The sequence below is a fragment of the Corylus avellana genome, chromosome 3 (genome assembly GCF_965113065.1).
Source record: "Corylus avellana chromosome 3, dhCorAvel1.hap1.2, whole genome shotgun sequence".
NCBI lineage: Eukaryota > Viridiplantae > Streptophyta > Magnoliopsida > Fagales > Betulaceae > Corylus > Corylus avellana.
In genome coordinates, this window is record NC_142492.1 from 9,609,237 (window position 1) to 9,629,512 (window position 20,276).

Below are 20,276 nucleotides of genomic sequence, written 5' to 3' on the forward strand. Positions count from 1 at the left end.
ATTGAGCTTGATCTTAAAGACTCATGCAAGTATATCAGGTTGATCCTCAGGTTTCTGACCAGGATTCATAGATAGAAAGCTTTCGATCTCCGGCCATTTCGCATTGCAAGTGAAAGTAATAAATAAATCAGTATAGCCTGTCCATCTACAAATTGCCATTACATCTTGATAATTCTCAATCATATATCTTGGGCTTCCCGTAAAAGTTGAAGGCAAAACAATTCTTTTCCCAACAGATGCAGGGGTGGTATCTCCCCTCATAACTGCACCCTTCAGACCACTGTATAATCCAATCCTCAATGCACTTTGGTTGATGGTTACGTCTTACCCACATAAGCCGCATTCCTTCAATACATGTGTATGCATCAACAACAAACTGCTGAAATAAGCGGCTACCATATATCAAAGTATTTCCTTCACCTTGACGTTCTTGCAACCGGTATGCATAGTACTCCCTCATTGTTACATAATTGTTTGTGTTATGTCTAGTTCTATTAACACTTCTATGTAAAATGCCAAGCCTAAATTCATCCTCTCCATATGGAAATAGAAGAGGATACTGGAATGCCATATATGACGGATACAACTTGTTGATCCTCTGTAATTCACCTTCTTTATAATCCACAATAACATTGCCGTGTGCATTCTCAACACCAATGTCACTGACGATAATTGTAGCAATTTCAGAACATCTGGAAAGATTGTGCTCTCTTCCATCGGTTGATCGTGATTCGATAATACGTAATCTTAAGTGGTGGACAATATCTTCTCTAAAACGATCTCTAGCCATACGAAAGATCTTCACCAATACATTTGATTCATCTAGCATTTGGAATAGGACATCAACAATAGATCGGTCAAGGTTATTGTCAGAGCGATTCAAGGAATTCATTCTATTTGAAACTTCATTTTCAGTGTCGTAAAAATATAACTGCGCAAAATGTGGGGTCAAGCCGTCACCTGGGAGTAATGATCCAATTCTGTGGTGGTTTTGACCATTAAGGCAAAAAATATAACGACCTCTTCCATCGTTAATATTATTATCCACATTCCCACCCATTGATGTCATAACAAACATAGAATTATAACTTCTTATTTGTGCCTTAAAGTTTTTTGAACTCTGCCTACCACCAGGATTTAGCAAGTCTTCAAGAATAATAGGTGGTTTATTAAGCAAAGGCAACTTGACTTGACCTTCCATACAACATAGAGAAAATTTAGGATTAAGAGGCTTCCTAGATTTTGTTGTTCTTTCTTCATATCATACTATCGCACCACAATATTCACATACACATGATGGTTCACCAAAATTCTAAGGTTCAACAAATTTCCCTGTATGAAATAGAAGTAAAGAAAGAAAGAAAGAAATGTTGGATTAAATTTAATGTTGTTCTAAGCTTTTCATATTTTTTATCAAATAAATTTAGTTAAGTCATTTACTTGTAATATCTTCTGTGCCTGAACCATAGCTAAATCCACCTTCTGTCATACTTTGACCAGTTGAATATGTTGGTTGAACACAATTGACATCCCTAACTTGGCTAGAGCCACTTCCATTATCCACACTAATAACTCCTCGATTTGTTTTACGTCGTTTATGTTGTGAACGTTTCTCATTCTCCATTTGGTTTCTATTATTTGTCATACTTTGACCAATTGAATCTGTTAGTTGAACGTTGTCGCAATCCCTAACTTGCCTAGATTTTTTTGCATTCATAATCAACCGCCTTCGATGTCGTGAAAGTCTAGTATTTTCCATTTTGTTTCTATTTTCCTATTGCCTAATTATGGGGAAAAAAATTAATGACGAATCTATAAATCCTATCATTTAGTACATCAAATTTAACTAAAATATATAATATTATTTTAACTAAAGAGTATAATCAACATAATGCAATATAATACATACAACATGTATCGAGAAAATTGTATACTCACAACATAAAGAAATTAATGCTACAAAATAAAGTAAACAAACTAATGAAAAACTTAAGAAAAATAATGAAAATACATCAACACCTATTGCAAATTATTTCCAAAGAACGCAAAAGCAATCACCTGTATGCAATAGTTACAGACATTAATTTAAGAGACAATTTACATAATATTATAATGCATATTGTAAATAGTTACTGTAATTTATGTTATAAATGATAGTCGTGTGCATTGGTGTATATTCATGTTTTGAGTAATGTTTTATAATTCCTACCAAACTAATGTTTTAAAATTTATAAATGATACGTGGAAAAGGAAATTAGGAAAATTAAGAAATTAATGTTACAAAAACAAAGAATACAAAATATTATATAGAAACAAATTATTATTTATGAAGTTGCAAATTTTATCAAAGAAAAAACATACAAACAGAATACTAATTGACAAAAAAAAAAAAAAAAGTGCACATACAGACTAAAAGAAAAAAGAAGAAATTGAACATGCAATTCCTTTAATAAATTAACTTTACAATACAAAGTAAAGAAACTATATAAATAGAATTTTAGATTTTTAATTTTTTTTTTAATTATCGTTGTATATAAAAACAACAGCAGTTTATCTGCCATTAAAAAAGGTTGATATATTGTCTTTTTAAAATAAAGCTTAAGATATATCCATGCGAGACAAAACATATAATTTCTTTATTTAAAAAAAAAAAACAATAAAGTTAAACGATGATGTATTAAAAAAAAAAAATGTAAGAAGAATAATGAAAATAGAAACAGAGTATTACTTACGAAGTCGCAATTTTTATCTAAATCATACAAAAAGAGTACTAATTGAAGAAAAAAAAAACATAACAAAAACAAAATAGTGTTAATACCGAATCATAATATATATATATATATTATCGAAATTCTAAATTGAACATACACAAATATATACGGAAAAAAAAAAGATACAAAATAAAGTAAATAAATTAATAATACAAAATAAAGTAATGAAACTATATAAATAAAATTAATAGTTTTAATTTTTTTTAATTGTTTTCTTTAAAAACAACAACAGTTTATTGGCTGTTAAAAAAGGTTGATATTTTTATGTTAACAATAAAACTTAAGATATATCAATGGGAGACAAAACATCTAGTTTGTTTATGTTTTTAAATAAACAATAAAATTGAACGATTGATTTATTTTAAAAATAAATTTCTAAATCGTATCATTTAATTCAATATTTCAACTAAAAAGTATAACTATATAACACTTCATTTATAAAGTTCACAAAAACAAAATATAGTTAATACCCAATTACATTTTTTTTTTTTTTTAAGAGGGTTGAGGTATTTTTATCAAAGTAACACAAAAAAAAATATGTATTTCATATCTATATATTGATATATGAACGCAAAAAAGAGTCTGTAAATTTTTTCGTAAAATTGTTAATCCAGTTTAAATATAAAACACAAAACTCAAATAAAAACACATTATAATGTTCCATCAGCACAATAATATATTTTTAAAAATATATTATCTTAATTCTGAAAATGTAATTTTAATTAAAGAAAATTGAACTTTCAAATCCTTTAATAAAGTAATAATACAAAATAAAGTAAAGAAACCATATAAATAAAATTCATGATTTTTAAGAATTTTTATTGCTGTATTTAAAAACAACAACGGCTCTTAAGAAAGGTTGATTCTTAAATACAAATAATACCCAATAACAAACTAATTTAACTAAAATATATAATATTATTTTAACTAAAGAGTATAATCAACATAATGCAATATATTACATACAAAATGTATCGAGAAAATTGTATACTCACAACATAAAGAAATTAATGCTACAAAACAAAGTAAACAAACTAATGAAAACCTTAAGAAAAATAATGAAAATACCTCAACACCTATTGCAAAAAATTATTTCCAAAGAACGCAAAAGCAATCACCTGTAAATTGTTAATCCAGTTAAATTATTAATCCAGATTAACAATACATTAACAATACAAAAACACAATATAAATGTTGATTCTTAAATATAAATAATACTCAATAACAAACTAAAAGTCAAACGAAAACACAATAACCTGAAAATGGTTACAAAACTGAGAGAGCGAGATTGTTCACTTAGTAAAATGACTTTTGGATGTGGCAAGGCACTGAAAGACAAAACAGGCAAAAAGAAAATACAGTTAAATCATTAATCCAGATTAACAATACAAAAACACAATATAACCTTCCATTAGCACAATAAAATATATTAAAAATTTATTTTAAGTCTGAAATTACAATTTTTATTAAACAAAAAACATATACACATACAGACTGGAAAAAAAAAATGAACATGCAAATACAGTAAATAAACAATCACAATTTTTTTGCAAAGAGTTGTGCTATTATTGAATTCTTGTAATACTCAATTACAAAATAGAAGTCAAAACAAAAACACACTAACCTGAAGTGTGGAGAGATTTAGCTGTTGAAAGGCACTAAAAGACAAACACGGGAAGAGAGTGATTTGGGATTTTGGATGTTGTAACTTGTAAAAAAAGGTAGGAGGTATGCCAAAAAAAAAAAAAAAAAAAAAGTTTTGAATGTTGCAAGGAAGCTAATTAAGGTAGCGCGTTGGGTTATGGGAGAGGATAAAATTTTTTTTAAAAAAAAAACGCCTGAAACATTGGGAGAGTGAGAGTTAGCCCAATTAATTAAAGAAAAAAAAAAAAAAAAAAAACCGATTGAGATATAAAATTATGCCAAAAAAAAAACATGCATTGGGTTGTGGAAAAAAAAAACGGTTGAAACATAAATTATGGGAGAGAGAGAAAGAGAGAGTTAGCACAATTAATTTTTTTTTTTTAAAAAAAAAAAACCGATTGAGATATAAAATTATGAGAAAGAGAAATAGTTAAGACACTTAAACCATATAATTAGTTTAGAGAGAGAAAAGAAAAGGTTCAAACATAAAATTATATTACAAAAAAAAGGTTGAAACATAAATTACGGAAGAGAGAGAGATTATGAGAGAGTGAGATTTAGCACAATTAATTAAAGAAAAAAATAAAACCGATTTAGATATAAAATTATGCCAAAAAAAAAGAAGGGGGGGGGGGGGGGGGGGGGTAGGGGGCATGCAAAAAAAAACATGCGTTGGGTTATGGGAGAGAGAGAGAGAAACGTGGGAGATGGCATAAATTATGGGAGAGAGAGATTATGGGAGATTGAGAGTTCGTAAAATTAATTTAAAAAAAAAAAACGATTTGTTAAGAGATTATGAGAGAGAGATTTAAAATTATAGGAGAGAAAACAAAAAACGGTTGAAATATAAATTATGGGAGAGTGAGAGTTAGCACAATTAATTAAACCATAGAATTAGTTTAAGACATTTAAGTAGAGATAGAGGAAGAAAGAGAGACGTGGGAGATGGAGTTAAGAGAACACGTGTCGTAATTCTAAGCGCTCCCTATGTCAAAACTCGGCTTATATATGTACTGAGTTTTAGAAACAAGAAAATTAAGTATACATGTTAGAGTTCATTTTGGATTTGGATAATCAGTAAATTAATAAATTGTAATGAGCTAAAAAGGAAGGATAAAAGAATAAAACTACCTTTTTCTTGTAATCCCTTTTAAATTAATTCATCCACCGACAGACAATTAAATACGATATAGAAAAGGAAAACCTTTATTAATTATCGAGATAATCAAGTTAGAGTCATATGACATTACTTTTTTGTAGCAGAAGCAGGCTACAGCCTCCAGGTTTGTTTCTAAATCACAGTTATGTTTAGTCAACCTCCGGAGTCTTTTAAGAAATCTCTAATTAAGTAATTTAAACCCCAAGTTCCTATTTCAGTCTTCACCTTCTGGAACCTCAGATTTTCATTATTTTCAGCATATCCTCCAGGTTAATCTTTGTTCCAGTATACTCGGCTTACGTAAAATATTCAATTTATTCCCAAGTCAATTTTAATTAGAAAGGGAAAAAAAATTAATAGTAAATCGAGCATATCACGTTAGCCAAGCATGCTAAGAGAATACAAAATATTAGTTCTTTTTCTAATTTTTTGTGCAATTTTAATTTTAATAAGATTTTTGGTTCTGATGTTTTTCTTTGATTTCAAATAGGTTCTTCTATCAACCTATCTATTAATTAATTAGCCATATGTCACGTCATGTGGATTTCAGCTGATTTGTACCTAATGTACATGTCATGTGATATATTACATTAATTTACATATATGATTTGTAATTTTAAATTTTTATTTAGAGAATCATATATTCATTCATATATAAAAGTCGAGTTTTGACTTAAGAAGTGCTTAGAATTACGACACGTATCCTAAACCAGATTTCCCATTATTTAAACAAAAGCCATATTAAAAACGTACATTTTAAAAAAAAATGCTTGGGTTATCCAACAATTGCAATTTAAAGTAACTTTTAAGTTTACAAATAACCCAATTAGCAAATGACCTTATTATTTGCGTTGTCAAATCACCATGATTGATCATATGATGAGCAGAGAATTTTTCCTCTTTCAAATGTTGGTCCAATAACCCAATCATCAGAATATTCTGTCCAGAATAATGCTAGATCAATAATTCTTTTATGACATGTTGACATATATATGTCAACAAGCAATTGAAGCAACGTCAATGACTTAATATATATTTTTTTAATATGCTTCATTTACTTACCGACATGTGTCAGCATATTATAAAAGAGTTGTAAAGGAGATTTAAGTTTAACATTTTCTTCCAACCAAAATTAACTCAATAGAAGGTTGTGGGAAATTTGAATCAAACAACATTAATTCAAATTAGTTTGAAATTCATTACAAAATTGATGTAGGTCGACGAGCCTTGTCTGCAAGCTCGTATGGACAGTCCTCAATCCGAGAGCCTCGTCTGAAGTCCTCGCCTGGAGACTGTCCAGACACTTACGTTTATTTATAGTTTTTACACTTTATGTCCGGACGACATTATGTCCTGTTTGAACGGGCATCGTATTTTCTTTATGTTTAGGTTAGGTTACGGGTGCCGTTGCTAAGTTTATGTCGTGGCCGTTTGGACGACCTTATGTTCCATCTGGACGAGCTCCATAGAAGTTCAATTCCGAGTTTATTTCGTATTTTAATAAGGTTTGGGAGCCTATAAATACATGCTTATAACCTCAAGAAACGCAAATTTAGATTATTATTGAGTTTGTTTAATAAGAATTACTCAGAGTTGAGTTTCTTCTTTGTTTCCTTCAAAACCTAGAGAGTACTTAGCTTTTCAAGAAAATTTCTTAGATTACTTGATAGAATGAAGATCTATAAATACATATCAATTCCTTAATGTTGTTATTCACTGCAGCCCCCTAAGTCACGCTGCATCAAAAATGGAGAGAACTATCTAAAGAAAAGTTTCAATTTTGATTGATAAAATGGTAATAGAATACCAAAAGGCCCAAAACATAAGGCCACATTTGACAAAGAAGTACTAGAAAGAAACAGAAAATGCTCTCTCATAAAAGTTAAACAAATAGGCCAATGGATGTAAATTCAAATTCTACTTTCTGATACATTAGAAAAAGATGGATAGATATAAGTAAAAAATATATTGTGCACGATTAGATCATGGCACGACAAACTGCTATTTGTTAAACAATGTGTAAAAGCACACTCTTCACTTCCCTGGAGAACTTAAATTGGAGTAAACTGCCAGCCATTCTGAAATGGGTATCATCAAGTAGATTAGATGGTGGCATTTTTTAGAGTGAGATTTTTTAGATCGCGTAGAAATGTCCCTGTTACATTCCCACCCACGTCTGGGAATGTCTCACACCCATGAAGAGGCTTCATTTTGCCTGTTCGATCAACTTCCACTGGATACCTTAATAGGTGACCCTTCATTTCTGTTACCCCATCAGCTACATATTGTCTCCAGTTGAGCTCGCTCATGGACCGTACCTGTCTCACACATTCAAGGCTCTCTGGTTGCTTGAAGCATTCCTCCAGCACTCCAGTGTGCTCTGCCCATAATGACATTCTGTATCCATAGATCTGTATCCATATGTTAGCAGATAGTCACGCATTATTGAAAAATTATAATATACAACAACATTGATGATCTATAATGGCAAGTTGTGTGACACCCCGGTTTCTTACTCGGAAGATGAAAAGTCTATGCAAAATGAGTGAATTTTTTAAAGTATTCATAGATGCCGAGTCTCATATTGGTTTTTTACTAATTTGAATAAGTGAGACTGGACTTTATGTGATTCTAAAAAAGCCCCAAATTGATTAATCATTTTAGAGTAATAGGTATGGATGTAACTAACGGTTTTTTTGAATCCTTACAAGTTGACAATTGAGAATCCAAATTGACTTTCTTAGAGGTACACGTACACCCTTTTGCATTATGTCCCAAAACTATGAACTGAAAGGGGACCACAGGACATTGCTGGGTGAGCAGCAAGACTGACACCAACAGTCTTTCTCAAGCCTCAAAACATATTATTCTTGGAAGACATAAGCCTTAGAGACAAATATATAAGCAAACAGCCAAACCAAGCTTGACACAATGTTTTGTTTCTTTAATTCAAAAACTTGTGGCTTTGATAATCACCAAGTGAGACAACCAAAGAGTAATTGTTGGCATTTTAGTGACATTCTGGTTCACTTAGTGTCTTTGCCATATATATATATAGACATACATATCTTGTACGTAGCAAGGTAAATGCAGAAAGTTGTATTTTATTAGGCTTACCTGTCCATGTGGACTAGAATGTTTTGTTTGCCACGTGTGATTAGGCTGATATGCACCCATTGCTATTTCAGTGTCTCTGGTGCCAGACATTGACCGCTGGTTGATATTTGCAGACCCCAGTATGACATACTCATCATCCACAATCATTCCTTTTGAGTGGACATAAATCATAAAACGCCTACTCTTCCGAGTAAGAGCCTGAAACATATATAAATGGAAATATGAGATTTGGAAAAGATCGAGAAAGCTGAAACTGTAATCAGGCATGCAGATAAGGGAAATACTTGAGGAGTACTCTGTTCAGCAGTTGAATTGCTTTCGTCTAAATTGACTTCCCTGTCTGGTGCCTCACGATTGCCAAGGCAAAAGAAATTCAAATAGTCTTGTGGCTCATACTTGTTCTCAAGTCCAACCTCCTTTAAAGCCTTGTAAATCATTTCATACATCATTTGCATTGTTTTGTGCTGCAGCAGCCAAGAATGAAACCAGGTGGAATGTAATAAACCCACAAATAATGCCATGCTTTCTTAAGCAACAATAGACAAGAGAATAATTAATGAAGTACCTGCCAATACAGAATCTGCTGAGTGGTAGTGCTTGTAGGAACACCTTCTGGCCACATTGGGATAATAATATATGCAGAGAATCTCTCCTTCGCTTTTATTTTGTTGGAGATTTTGAGAGCAATTTCCATTGGTATTAAATTGTTTGCACCTGCAGAGAAATATATATACTTTTTATGATGACAAATTCAATGGGATATCCCATTTTCATGCAGTCAAGAAAATTTCAAGAAAGGAAAAAAGTAACAAAGAACAAATCTACTGTTCCTTTATTCTTAATCTCATATGTTAGAAGCCCTCACCTAAATCTTTGTGAGAATCCCAGTTGGATGAAGATCCGAGGAAGTACTGATTCTCAATATAAATGAATTTTTGGGCAGAACGGATTGCATTCACATATGCTGTATGGATGCTCATGTCTATAAGTACATTCTTCCCGCATACAAGATTCTGTCACAAGAATATTGTAAACACATTAGTCCATCAACCTTCATTCTGAACAAAGTCAAATGCATTATTTTTATAAGCAGGCTGAAAAAGCCAAAGATTTTCCTCACCGTTTTCGTAGCATCTGTTGGGTCCTTTGGAAATCCTTCCACAGAATTGGAATCAATTGAACGAAAAACCTTCACTTGCAGAAAATTTTACAAGAAGAAAGAAATAAACCACATTGGGAAAAGATGAAGAATTGAAAAATCTAACTTCAATATGAATATACCTGTACATGCCAATCATCTGGATCATTGTGACTTTGGCAAGGAATATCTGCTATCCCAATGATTTGAGGAATTCTTTCAATCCTGAGTAGCGCATCATCATCATCATGCGATGCTTTTAGCTTCTCAAGTCCGTGGAGTTTTGCTTCCTTTAAAAAGCGTTGAATTCCGTGGAGTTTTGCTTCCCTTAACCAGCGCTCCTCAAAATTGGTGAGGATGTCATATGCAGCTGGACCATCAATACGAGAATGCAAATCATGCCATGGTTGTCTTGGACAACCAACAGGAGGCTCCTGCATGTTTAAGTTACAAATCAAATATGTTAAAATGGGGAAAAAAAACCCACTTGGTGTTCATCATTATACTTTAAAATAGATCCCATCTCCGAGGTATTCTGAGGAAATTCCCCTTCATATTACACATCACCAATAAGGGGAATTGAGAAAATTAATTGAATGATTTACCGTGAAGTTTGGGTTATGAAAGTCGTCTTTGTGCACTGTTTGTAGAGTCCTGAAAAGAGAATGTTTTGGAGTGTCATATCGGCCTATGCATAGATCAAGACCTCCAACAAATGCCACCATCTTTCTTTTATGTTGACCTGCATCAGCATCCACAATCACTGTTTTCTGATGATGGGTAAAGATTTTGCCAGCTTCCTGACAATCAAAAAGAAAAATGGGTCAACTATGTTTATAACTTGTTCAACTTTCAACAGGATAAAGGCAGGTTTTCATTGTTCAAAGTCTTGTTAAAACAAAAGATGCTCCGAAAAATGTTAGCCAACAACATATAGAATTATGAGATAAATCAGCATCAAGTAACATTACGAGATACAAATATATAGCTGTTGCTTCAAAGAAACGGCATTATCCATATCTAACCATTTTCTTGATCCAGCTATGACGTTTTCTACCAGATCGAGGGCACAGAAGCACTTTCACCGAAGAGTGCTTGAAAAAATGGCGAGTCTCCTCATCTTTGGTTCCCATGTGGCCTTTCTGCATATTATAGAAATAAACGAATACATTGTAATAAAATCTCCTTGAATATAAAGAAGAGATTACATAAAAGTAAACAATAATAACGCAAAAGATAAAATCTCTTTAATTAGACATTCCTTACTGTTTTATATCCAAAAATGCTGCAAGAAGTAGGATCATCCCATACAAGGAGCAGCACCCTTACACCTTCCTGTGATTTGGCCTTGAGAAGATCCCCCAACATGCAATTATCAGTTTCGCTTTTACCATCTCGAATTAGTCTAACATTGTAGTTCACCGACCACCCTGCAATGTATATCAAACGTTGTGCCTGTTTTATTGCTTCATAGATGTCATGCCAACAATCTCTGTGCTCATACTCAACATCACCATCAAGCTTCAAATTGGGAAGGCAACCATCATGATGATGAACATGAGCATCTTGATAGAGTGTCACTTTTCCACCTCTCCTAAGTGGAAAGTAGGTGCCAGGGACCCCATGATAAAGGTTCATGACTTTCTCCACTGGGGTGTACTGAATCGATAAACTCAATACAGCACCAGCCTTACAAGGCTCCCCGCTATCACCGAGGATGGGGAAGGTTCCCTCAATCTTCATGCCAGAGGCAGAGCATAATTCCTCAACTGGAATTCCCACAGCACCCATAATCTGCGAACCAACAACATCATTGTCTTTGACAACAAAATGCACTTCTGCAGCAGAATGTGCAACAGGAACATTAAAATGCTGCTTCCAAACAGGGTTCTCACTGTTACTTATCACAAAAGTCCTCCCGATTATAGCGCCTAGTACTGATACTATGACATAGGGATCACTGGTTATCTTCTTAGACATATGCTCTTCTATTTTGCTGCCAAATTTCCCAGGTAATTTCGAAAGCATGCCACCAAATCTTTTTTGCTTCCCATGCAATTTCGAATACATGTCCACTAAACTTTTATGAAACTTATCCTTGTTAGGAAGGTTTTTGGCCTCCCAGACCCAAATATCTAAGTTTCCATGTAACAGACAAAACTGGAGAGAAGCCTTGTTGGTCTGAAATGGCACACTTTGTTGACCCTGAGCCCCAAATGACAGAGATTCAGTATAAGAAGGATGGGCCATATCACAATAACAGAATTCAAGATCGCAATTTGGAAAATAGGCACAGAATTGTCTTGTTATTCAAGACGAAAGCAAGAATTGGCACTGAACTGTGGTGGTCAACTCCACAGAAAGAAGTCGCACCAAAATGAATCTGGGATAGCTTCTTCCCCTGGCTTCACAGCAGAACCAGGCTCAAGCCTGCAGGTTTTTCAGTCTAAAAATAAATCACAACTTCACAAGTATTTGCTAGTCAACCTCCGGAGTCAATTAAGAAACCTCCAAGAAATTTTATGTATCTCCCTTCAACATCTTCCCCATTTTTTCCTTTGTCATGTCTCGTACAAATATCTCGTCATCGTCATAGCTAGTCGTTTTCTTTGTTTATGTTGACAGCGAGAAATTTTGGTGAAGCTCCAGAGTTCATATATATTTTTTCAGTGGCTTTGAATGATCTGGCGTTCAATAGTAGTAGAAAGTTCTTTATTATGGATAAATTTCATTGCTTTTCACCTTCTCTTACTCATGCAGAAAATTGCATTTGGGTTTTTCGATTTTCTACACCATTATTCATATTACCCGCAGGCCACCCCAGGGGTTGGCAAACCACCCCTTGCCCTGTTGCCCACCCCTGGGGTGGCTTGCGGCCACCCCATAGTGGCCAGGGTGGCTTCAATTTTTTTTTTTTTTTTTAATATTAAAATTTTAAATTAAATTGATAAAAAAATTAGTATGCTGACGTGGCAAAACGGTGCATTTTGATTGGGACTAACGGGCGTTATGAAAATTTAACAGTAGGGATTTATTTAGCATTTTGATTAACTCATGGAGTAAAAAGTCTAAAAAAAAAAAAAAACATAAGGAGTTTTTAGTTTTAGCGGATTGACTCAAGAACTTATAATATATTTACCCTTTTTAATTTTGATTTTTGATTTTTTTTTTTTATTGAAATTGATAAAAATACATTATATATATATCCAGTCGAAGTTGATCAAACAGGCAAAGTGAAGCCTCTTCCTCGCTATGAGACATTCCTAGACGTAGGCGGGAATGTAACGGTTACATTTACAGTCATTCAAGAAAATCTCACTATCTAATCTACTTGATGATATCGATTCCAGAATGGCTGACAGTTTACTCCAATTTAAGTTCACCAATGAAGAGTGTGCTTCTATGCAATGTTTGACAAATAGCAATATCTCATGTCATGACCCAATCGTGCAGTATATATATATTTTTTATCTATATTGTTTGGATACAGAACCTCAATAATTTTGTTACTCGGATTGCTATCAGTTCGGCCAACAAATGTGAGATTTGGGTATTTGAATCCTATTTGTTCATCTTTTTCTAATGTATCAGAAAGTAGAATTTGAAATTACATTCATTAGCCTATTTGTTCAACATTGTTTTTGAAAGATTTTTTTTTCTTTCTAATACTTCTTTGTCAATTTTGGCCTTGTGGTTGGGGCTTTTGGTATTCTATTATCATCATATCAATCAAAATTGAAACTTTTTCTTAAAGAGTTCTCTCAATTTTCTAATGGATTTCAAATTTATTTGAATTAAGGTTTTTGATTCAAATTTCGGTCCATGTTGGTAGGAAGAAAAATGTTGAACCTACAACTCCTTTACAATTATTTTACAATTTGTTGACACGTGTTAGTATGTGATTGGAGAATATTAATTTTGTATTTTTAAGTAAATGACGTTGCTCAAATCACATATGGACATATGTTAGCAAGTTGTAAAAGAATTGTAAATTAAAGAGTAGCAAGTCTAGCATTACTCTATCTGGAATAATATTTCTAATGAAAGGGTTATTGGACCAGCCATTGGAAAATGATAATTCTCAGCCCATCATATGCTACATCATGGTGATTTGACTATTCAAATAATTGGATGATTTGCTAACTTAGAAGCTACTTTAAATTGTAAATCTTCAATAACCCAAGCATTTCTCATTTTGTCTTCCTCATATATTGGATATCGGATATAAAGGGTGCGTTTGGGATTGCAATTTCATAAAAATAATCTGCATTTTTAAAAGATATTGTAAAACGTAAGACGTTTGACATTGCGATTTAAAAAACACTTAATTTAAAATAGGAAAAAAAAATATATGTGATTTCTATAAGTAGGCTAAGGGTGCTTATTTGAAAATGTGCGAATGAATAACAAATATTTGATTAAAAGTACTTTTTAACATGTTTTACCAAACACTTTTACGATTTTAAAAAGTAGCGATTTTAAAAACGCAATTTTTAAAATCGCACTTATTGAACTCGTCATCTCAAATAGACCCTAATTATCAATATTTAATACACTTATTGTAGGAAGAGACCTAACAAAAAAAAAAAATGTTGTCCATGTTACATACAGAACAGGATCTCCATAAATTTGTTGGTCAAATTGCTAACAATTTTGGCAACAATTATAACAGAGATCATACAGAACCCACCTACCTAGGTAGGTACTAGGCAACCTAAAATTTGTTTGGGCTAATGGATCTTATATGGGTTCTCTTACATTTTGCTAGTAATTTAGGTAGCAAATTGCTGAAAATCCTAATCTGTCATACACATGTTACAACTAGAATTTTAGGTTAGCAATTTGGACAACAATGCTAGAGATCCTACTGAGTTAAACTCAAGGAGGAACTATAATTTTAACATATATACCACATTTTTATCTGATGGACCCGTCCAAACTCCAATCCTTTGATTTTATTTTTAATAATGACTAATTCAATGGTGGATTAAGACTAGTCAAGATTGTTGAATAAAAAATCAAGTTTAGAACAAGAAATTTCGGGGGATGCACTCATTTCAATTCATTATTTAATGGCGGGTGAGGTAGAAAAATGCTCTGCTTTCCTTTGACAGGGAAAACAGAGACGCAAATAAGTCTCAAAACCAGGGTCCTCTGTTTTTGTCCCATTCTGAGATCTTCCTCCGCAGACAATAGGGACTGGATTGACTCGTACGTGGCTTGCTATCTTCATTCTCGGATTATAAGTCTGTTTGCTATTGGATATATACTTTTCTTACCCCGGCTTCACAGCAGAACCAGGCTCAAGCCTGCAGGTTTTTCAGTCTAAAAATAAATCACAACTTCACAAGTATTTGCTAGTCAACCTCCGGAGTCAATTAAGAAACCTCCAAGAAATTTTATGTATCTCCCTTCAACATCTTCCCCATTTTTTCCTTTGTCATGTCTCGTACAAATATCTCGTCATCGTCATAGCTAGTCGTTTTCTTCGTTTATGTTGACAGCAGAGAAATTTTGGTGAAGCTCCAGAGTTCATATATATTTTTTCAATGGCTTTGAATGATCTGGCGTTCAATAGTAGTAGAAAGTTCTTTATTATGGATAAATTTCATTGCTTTTCACCTTCTCTGTACTCATGCAGAAAATTGCATTTGGGTTTTTTGGATTTTTTACACCATTATTTACCCGCAGGCCACCCCAGGGGTTGGCAAACCATCCCTGGAGTGGCTTGCGGCCCACCCCATAGTGACCAGGGTGGCTTTGATTTTTTTTTTTTTAATATTTAATTTTTAAATTAAATTAATAAAAAAATTAGTATGCTGACGTAGTAAAATGGTGCGTTTTGATTGGGACTAACGGGCATTACAAAAATTTAACGGTAAGGATTTATTTGGCATTTTGATTAACTCAGGGAGTAAAAAGTCTTCAAAAAAAAAACATAGGGAGCTTTTAGTGTTAGCGGATTGACTCGGGGACTTATAATATATTTATCATTTTTAATTTTGATTTTTGATTTATATATATATATATATATATATATATATTAATTTGTTTAATTTTAAGGGTATTATATGTAATTTTTGTTTATAAAGTTAGGATATTTAGGTCATTTCAAATTTTTTACGAGTTTCATTGACTGAATGAGGGTTTTAGGAGGAAAATAGTAGTTTAATAGGGTTAGACAGTAAGATTAGCAGTTCATGAGAGAATATTGACGTAGCATAGTAGTTTATAGGGAAAAAGGTAATTACTCCAACTATTTAATAATATTAATTGAAAAATTATAATCACAATTGTCAAAAAGAGCAAGCAAATTAATTACTTGCTAAAAAAAAAAAATCAACTAAAGCCTCCGAAATTGTTTAACTATAATGTTTCAAGCGATCTCTACTCTTTTGACCATCTGAACATCTCCCTCTAGGGCCACGCTTTCATCGGAACAGACAAACTTGCTCCAGAAAGGGTGATTCCGCCACACAACTGTCATTTCTTCAATCGGAACACCCTTGGTCTCCGGCAAGAACTTGAAAATGAAGAAGCTCATTATCACCACCCAGCATGCAAAGAAGATGAAGAGGCCGAACTTCATATGGCACAGCATTGACGTGAAGACTTGTGCAATGGCGAAGGTGAAGATCATGTTTACTGAGACATTGATGCTCTGAGCTGCTGACCGGATTTCCAGAGGAAAAATCTCACTGGGTACCAACCATCCTAGAGGCCCCCATGACCATGCAAATCCAGCAACGTATATGCAGATGAAGAACACCAACCCAAAAGCATACCATTGGGGCAAATCTCCAGGATTTCCAGTCACTCCAAATTTTACAGCAATTGCAATTGTAATAACAACCTATAAATACACAATTGTATATTGTGTTATATCAAGAATCTTTATGGACTATGATCCTTTAACATTTGAAAGAAGGAGTAATTAAGCAAGTTGAAAATCTACAATTTTAAAGAAAAAAAATGAAAGATATATAAGAGGCTTATGAGTTGATGGAATAATTATACCTGACAGATGAACATTTGAATGCCACCCTCAAGGAAAAGAGATCTTCTTCCCCACTTATCAACACTAAAAATGGAAACTAAAGTTGCCAGAGTATTAACGCTACCGGTGATCACGGCAGACATGAGCGAAGCATTGTTCCCGAAACCAAGTGTTTTGAACAGAACGGGGGCGTAAAACGTGATCACGTTCATGCCAGTGAGCTGCTGGAAGAATGGAATGGCGATCGCCATCGTCAGCTGAGGCCTGTACTTCCTTTCCAATATGGCAACCCATGGATGCTTCACTTGTTTCGACCCTTCGCTGGCTGTGACGAGATCCTTAAACTCCTCTTCCACTTCGGAAATGCCGCGGATGGTCACCAGTTGCTCCTTTGCTTCTTCGTAATGGCCACGTTCGATCAACGAGTTTGGCGTGTCGGGCAGACAAAAGGAGCCGACAATCATTATCAGAGCAGGCACGACGGCGCCACCTAAGCTCAACCGCCACCCCCAACCACCGTGGATATGAGAGAAGAAATAGTTTAGAAGATTGGCGACGAGGATGCCGATTGTAATTGCCAGTTGGAACATCATGTTCAGAGCACCTCGGTATCTGTACGGAGCCATCTCAGAGACATAGATTGGCACGGACTGTAAACAAAAATATGAGAAAAATTAATCCGACAATATGTAAATAATCATCACCATTAATGAAAAATAAATAAAAAGGGTTCAATAGTAACATAATTTCTCTAAGACATGCTTAATTTTGGACAAATTTATTACAAACCGACTCATCTAATAAAGTGACATGTGTCCCATAACTATTAGTTAGATGAGTCTGTATGAATTAGCTACAAATTAATTCGACATCAAAACGAAGTGGTTTTTGTTTGAAAATTAAGAGAGAGATATAGAATATACCTGATTGGCACATCCAATGCCAAAACCAAGAAGAAGGCGACCGACAATGAGCATCCAGACCCTTTGAGCGAAGCCATTGACAAGTGCACCGGCGCAAAAAAGAACTCCGCCGCAAAGCATCGTAGTACGCCTCCCAAAACGCCTGGTTATTGATGCTGCACAAATCGATGATATCAAAGCCGCAAGATACAGCGACGATGTGAAGAGCGTCAACGTTTGATTGTTAAATTTGCAGTACTGATCGTCAGATGCTTTAGCCGACGCTTCCTTTCTGTACACTGCCGGAAAAAACTTTTCCAAGAACGAATCCATGGACGTAACTCCACCTATAACATACCATAAATATTAGTAATTCAATATTGCATAAAAAACATATCCAGAAACAAAAAGAAGAAGATAAATAATAAATAATGATCATATAATTAAGAACAAAGCTATTTTACGTTACCTGAAATTCCAAGATCGTAACCAAAAATCAAGCCGCCCATGGCTGCGACAATGCAAGTTACTAAGACCTTGCAAGTGAGTTTGCCCGGGTAGTCCTTTCCATGCGACGAAACAATAACTCCTCCTCCCATTTTAACCTAATAATTCTTACAAAAACTTCCCGATTAATTGCAGAGAAATTAAGCAGACAGATCGAGAAAGAAGGAGAAAGTTAATTGAGAAGCCAATCGGATGTACGTGAAGCTTATATAGGCAGTGCCTGAGATCTCCTATTATATTTCTGCTAGGATTATATATATATATGGATAATGGTATCATTGTTCTATAACAATTCTATTCTTATCCAATTTCAAATTATCACGTAAATATCTACTTAATTATATATATATATATATATATATATATATAGACTGAGTTTTAGAAATAAGAAAATTAACTATACATGTTAGAGTTCGTTTAGTATTCGGATAATCAGTAAATTAATAAATTGTAATGAGCTAAAAGGAAGGATAAAATAATAAAACCACCTTTTCTTGTAATCCCTTTTAAATTCTTCCACCGACAGACGATATAGAAAAGGCCAGGAAAACCTTTTCTTGTAATAATCCCTTCTAAATTACAGTTAATGTTTAGTCAACCTCCGGAGTCGTTTAAGAAATCTCTAAGAAATTTATTGCATCTCCCTTCAACATCTAGCTTTTTATTCAATTTTAATTTCCATAATTAGGTTCTTATGTTTTTCTTTGATTTTAAATAGGTTCTTCTATCAACCTATCGTTTAATTAATTATCCATATGTAACGTCATATTAATCAATTCATGCCATGTGGATTTCAACTGATATATATATATATATATATATATATATATACCCAATATACATGTCATGTGACATAATTACATTAATTTACATATATGATTTGTACTTTAAATTTTTTATTTAGGGAATCATATGTTACATATAAAAAGTCGGGTTTTGGCTTAGAGAGTGCCTACAATTGCGACACATGTCTTTAGTGAATTTTAGTAACAAAACCGGATTGAATAGATTGGTAGATTTTCATTTATACCCTTCTCAATAAATGTACATTCCAGTGAAAGTTTACTTCGTTTAAAGCTAAAATTGCGGTATGCATTGTGTTTATTCTATCTCTACCTTTTTGTCACCAATTTTTTATTTTTTATTTTTGCTTATGTTGTTCAATATGGTATAATGTGCAAATTTCATAACTATCACAGTAGAGAAATTTGAAAACTAACCCATAATCTATGTCCATATTAAATTTCACCTGCATAAGGCAAAAATTATAAATTCTAAACCTCATTTTCTATAATGCCCTTAATAATAGTCCAATTTATGTTTTTGAAATGTTTTAGTGTTTAATTTTGCATAATTAAGTTAATGCTTTTTTAGGTTCTCTCTCAGAGTGCTAAGAACTTGGCGGTTTTCAAGAAAGTGAAAACACCTTTGAAGGTAAAGAACTCTCGAGTTTTTTTATTTGCGATATTTGCCAATTTAGATACTACGTTTGTGGTATTTGACCAATTGGGTGCTGAGAAATTTGACCAAATTGTGTTTACGCCCAAATGGATAATAAAATAAATTATAGAATAATATTATTTAAGAAACTGTTATATGATTATCATACAGCTGAAATAACGTGACAATGAAAATCAACTCTAAAACTGGTACCCGTAAACAAAATAAATAAAATAAACTAATAGCTGATTTTTATTACCGAATTATCTCAATTATATGAAAGTCAACATAAATAATATTACTCAATTATGCTTGAGATGTGTTGTCTCTCTAACCAGCCAATATTAGGGGTGTCAAAAATTACCGGGGAACCGGAACCGGAACCGGAAAACCGGGAAACCGGAAAACCGGAAACCGGGGTCCCGGTTCCGGTTCCGGTTTGAAAAATCTAAAAACCGGGTACCCCGGTTCCGGTACCGGTTTTTGGTACCCGGTTTTTACCGGGAATACCGGAACTGGGTTTCCATTTTATTTAATAATATTTATATATTATTATATTTATATATTAATATATATATTATATATATTAATATTTTTTACA

General features: G+C 33.3%; 2 protein-coding genes and 1 pseudogene across 2 annotated transcripts; all 3 read right to left on the reverse strand.

Moving 5' to 3' along the window:
- Positions 1–21: 21 nt before the first annotated feature.
- LOC132174366 (uncharacterized) lies at positions 22–1,624 on the reverse strand (annotated as a pseudogene).
- A 5,954-nt stretch (positions 1,625–7,578) lies between these two features.
- On the reverse strand, positions 7,579–12,079 carry LOC132173951 (phospholipase D gamma 1-like). The gene is made up of 10 exons (XM_059585643.2): positions 11,096–12,079; positions 10,855–10,971; positions 10,435–10,629; positions 9,973–10,263; positions 9,812–9,880; positions 9,557–9,704; positions 9,257–9,405; positions 8,976–9,155; positions 8,692–8,889; positions 7,579–7,985 (listed from the first exon to the last, which is right to left on the reverse strand). The coding sequence occupies exons 1-10, from the start codon at positions 12,077–12,079 to the stop codon at positions 7,677–7,679; spliced, it is 2,640 nt and encodes an 879-aa protein (XP_059441626.2). The 3' UTR covers positions 7,579–7,676.
- A 4,126-nt stretch (positions 12,080–16,205) lies between these two features.
- Positions 16,206–18,327, reverse strand: LOC132174365 (sugar carrier protein C-like). Its single transcript, XM_059586032.2, has 4 exons — positions 18,198–18,327; positions 17,750–18,075; positions 16,847–17,476; positions 16,206–16,682 (listed from the first exon to the last, which is right to left on the reverse strand). Exons 1-4 carry the CDS (start codon positions 18,325–18,327, stop codon positions 16,206–16,208), a joined length of 1,563 nt encoding a protein of 520 aa, XP_059442015.2.
- Between the last annotated feature and the right edge of the window lie 1,949 nt (positions 18,328–20,276).